The sequence below is a fragment of the Montipora capricornis genome, chromosome 13 (genome assembly GCF_036669925.1).
Source record: "Montipora capricornis isolate CH-2021 chromosome 13, ASM3666992v2, whole genome shotgun sequence".
In the NCBI taxonomy this organism is placed as follows: domain Eukaryota; kingdom Metazoa; phylum Cnidaria; class Anthozoa; order Scleractinia; family Acroporidae; genus Montipora; species Montipora capricornis.
The window spans coordinates 34,525,913-34,530,100 of NC_090895.1; the positions used below are offsets into that span (position 1 = coordinate 34,525,913).

General features: G+C 41.7%; 1 protein-coding gene across 5 annotated transcripts in view; it reads left to right on the plus strand.

Moving 5' to 3' along the window:
• The window catches only part of LOC138028512 (A disintegrin and metalloproteinase with thrombospondin motifs 16-like), a 36,593-nt gene extending 33,303 nt beyond the window's left edge, over positions 1-3,290 (plus strand). For all 5 annotated transcript variants that reach the window (XM_068876085.1, XM_068876088.1, XM_068876084.1 and 2 more), the window contains 2 exons: positions 232-442; positions 2,666-3,290. In XM_068876085.1, the coding sequence (XP_068732186.1) occupies positions 232-442; positions 2,666-2,896 (442 nt within the window). In that variant the 3' untranslated portion in view covers positions 2,897-3,290. The remainder of the gene's footprint in view (positions 1-231; positions 443-2,665) is intronic.
• The last annotated feature ends 898 nt before the right edge of the window (positions 3,291-4,188 follow it).

Here is a 4,188-nt window from a genome sequence, read left to right on the forward strand (position 1 = left end):
CGGACAACTCGCCGAGAGTTTATTCTTGCAACGTAACCTTCTTGGCAACGGAATTGTCACCGTAAGGGGAAATACCTTTGCAGTATATATCTCTCTATACCCCCTAATTATGTTGACGTTTTTGTAAAGTAGCTACTTCCTTAAACAGACCAAGGCATTCCTGCTGGTCATTTACCACTTGAACTCACCAACTCCATCTTTACCTACTTCTTTCCTGTAAACTTGACATAGATGGCACACCACTCCATGGTCGGATTGCTCCAAATCATGCGGCAATGGTAAACAGACGCGTAAAGTGGAATGCGTTATGGATATCACCCCAACCGAATATCTGCAAAGCGATAAGTGTTCTGACGCTAACAAGCCTAATGTTCCTATCACGCTGAAATCATGCAACAGCTTTGCTTGTTTTTCGGACTGGGATACCAAGGAAGGACTCAACGTAAGTACATGACGAAAAAGGGAGGGGAAGTACTGTGTCTTTTCTTTTATTCTACTGGCCACTTCCACCCTACACCCTTTTTTTTGTGTGTGTTTTCGTGTGCTAGTGAAATGAAGATGAAAATGAATCTCTTCAAGGTACGTCTCTACCTTGTTACATTACAACGGCAGTAGGGGAGGGGATTGAAGCAACTTCAAGTAGTGTCCTCTTCTTCTATTATAACCCACTGGACTCCTCTTCTCCACATCTTTCCGTCTTCGTGTGGTGATGAAGTGAAGTGGAGACAGCAATAAAACACGGTCGTAATGTGTGACGATTCGAAATCATGCAATTAGAATGGTTTTAGACGAAAGATAGACGTGATTCTCACACTGATCTGGACAATCCGAGCTGAAATGTCACTTTAAATACACCTGAGAAATTCAGGCCGCTGCAACTGGATTCGAACACATGACCTCTACGATGCACTTCTAATATACGTTTCTTTCATTCATCAATCCTTTCACCGGAACACAGGGAGCCCAACAAATTCTTGACTTGCTCTCAACTGTGTAGCTTCATAGACCAATTGGTTGAGCATTGCACCCGTATCGCACAGGTCATGAGCTCAAATCCCGTTCAAGCCGCCTGGATTTTTCAGGCGTCTATAATTAACGATTAGACCCGTAGCCCGCAAGGGCTACGGGTCAATTTCCCACGAGGCGAAGCCGAATGGGCTATTGACCCGTGGCCCTTAAGGGCAAAGGGTCTAATTGTTTTAGTATCACCCAACTAGTCGGACAGAAAAGGCAATAATAAAGTTAGCAAATGCAAGTTAAAGAAATAACTATTTGGGAATAAAACGAAAGAAAGCGTAACGCTTTTTCGCTACTCGAGGACTATTAATAATAGTCCTCTAGTAGCGTGGCCAATCAAAATGCAGGATTTGCATTAGTTCACTAGTTGGGCTGATACTAAAAAGTAAGATGAGTGCGAGGATCACTTGTATGTTTCGTCTATAACCCGCACTTCTAGAGCGGTTTTCAATTGAGTGTCCAAAGTAATTAGCGAATTGCTTTGGTTTTGCATTACTTCACTCAGTGATTGGTTCAAATTTTCCGCGCCACTTTTTCAACCAATGAGAAGTGAAACCAAAACCAATAGTGGCTCGCGCGTGCACATTTTCCCGCGCTTTGTGTCGGCTACGTGTTATTACTTCGAATTTTGATTGATTTACTGGATTGTCTCCGTCCTTTTTGATTGGCCAAAGTAATTACTTTGGTTTTGGTTTTACGACACTCAATTGAAACTCGCTCTAACATACATTTTTTTCATTAGAATAGTTTTGTATTACTTCCCATCTTAAATCCCCTCACACCCTAACGCCTAATAGGCTACAACAGCGGCAGCGTGTTGATTGGACGAAACTTCTCCACTTCTCTTTTTTGATCCTGACACATCATGTTCTTAGTTTTAAATGAACCAAGGCTGTGTTTATTTTTAGAAGGATTTCGCGAACACCATCCACCAAACGTTTTCTCGGAAATCCAGTTGCCCAGGGGGGCTTCCGTTCAGTGATGCGCTCATAAGCTTTTCCAACGTGGCTCATCAGTTATATTCGACTGTTATTCTTGCATTGTAGAGCTCTCCCCTGCTTTTGAAAAGTGGGCTAATCTCTGACTGGTTTCATTATGTTGACACGCATTGTAATGAGTACGCTACGTTGAGGAATTCGTACAGAAAATGTTTCATTTGGTGTCCTACTGCTTAATAATAATAATAATAGCGTCCCTTCGGAATTCATTCAGAAGTGCTGTCATTTGCTTCTTGCTACTAAGTCCGACCACTTTGTTTCTACATTTTTTCTTATGCTGTAAAAAGAGAAAAATTTTTTTAGTGATCGCATTTATGTTCCGTGCAACTTATTTTTTTTGCCGGGCGAATCTTGCAGCCACCCTTGACGAAGGAAACTAAAATTAAATCAACGCATTTTTGTACCGAACATTTTTTATGTTATTATACTTAAATGCGTTTTACAACATTGTCTGTGAGAAAAAGAGAACAAAACGTGGTTAAAAAGTAACCTACCTGAGGCAACCACGTGTTCTTTTCCAAAATTATGAAATTCGCGTCCGATGAAGACAAATCTACGCAGTGTAAGCACTCCCCTCATGGCTGTACTCTCCTCCAAGGTGGCAATGAATTGTGATGGCATAGCTAATGCCGAGCTTTATATATCCACAGAGGGACGACTGCGGTGAGCCAATTGATCCAAATGCACTTTCCTGTTATCGAATTGATGAACGTGGACGAAAGAGTATGGTACCACCCATCCTGTGCCGATATAGACCCAGGCCCACGCGCCTTCCATGCACCACTCAAAAGGCGGGTAGTCAAAAAATTCAAACCAGTTGCTCATTGCTAATAACCCTGCTGGCTTCGCTGTTACATCTGACAAAGGCGACAACATATTAGAAGTAGATATTAGGTAGATTAAGGCAGTAACAATCGCGACAGCGCCTAGGGCCATGTCATCCGTCGAATGAGGAAAGATAATCGTGCTGTAAGTGCTCAACACATCTGAATACATTTCTTCATTTTTCACGATTACATTCATAATTTTGCTGGTGATCATTGTATAGTTTACGCCGCTTCAATTCTAATGGAAAGTTTTGGCATAGAAAACTTCAACGTGAACGAAAACGTAGCTTTAAAACATGCACTATCGTTGGTTTTTCGCGATTTTTTTATCTTGACCACATGGTACAATATGTGCAGTGTACCCTATAACCGGATTGGTACGAAAGGCGGTGAAGTAAAAACAGAAAATAAAAGAGTCGCTTCTTCTAGGCTCACTTTGTCATGAAAACCTTTCATTTGATTGTTTCACGTTGTTTAGTAGAGTACGGTTAAGAAGGGACTGTAAACATTTATTCACCGAAGTGGAGGTGAATAGCGGTGGATATTTACCGAACCGCGAAGTGACGAGGTAAATATTCGCCACTTTCACAGACACTGAGGTGAATAGTTGTTTTAGTATATGCAACGCAAGTTGAATGATCAGCTGAGTTTATCGATAAATACCGGCAAAGCGAAACGAGAAGCCATTTTGTGTTTCTCCGCTTGCTCAGAGATGAGGAGCAAGGATTCAATTGCGTGGTATTATCGGAACCTTGAGACGGGCACTCAATAGGCCATTTCCGAGTTCATGTCTGCCTCCTCTTCAAAGCGAGTCTAAGTTCGAAGTTTTTGTGATGGTAGTTACATCTACTTTACTTAAGAAATAGAAATCATGTACCGTGTTTCTATCGAGTTGTAGAAACGCGAGTGAAAGTTTGGGAGAACGAGAAATGCTGTGGGGACACGAGCCGCAGGCGTTTCCACAGCTTTTTCGAAAGAGGAAAACAACTTGTTAACTCTAATTATCAAAATGTAAATTCTCTTTGCTCGCGCCATCATTACGTCAACAGCTGGTGCTAGTTCTGTGTCTCCATCGAGTTATAGAAACACGATTTTTAACCAATCAGCGCGCGTATTTTCTTGGGACTGTTTTCCAAATATGAATGAAAACTAATTTTCATGAGAAAAACTTCGCACTTAGACTCGGTTTGAAGAAGAGGCAGACATGAACTCGGAAATAGCTATTGCAGGCGTGTTTCCAGGGTCTTGCAATCCTTCCGTTTTACCGCGGAAAATTAACAAGGGATTGAGGCTTTTCGGCCGTTTGTTTTGAACCCTTTCATTCCCATGCAAGCTCAAATCTTTCA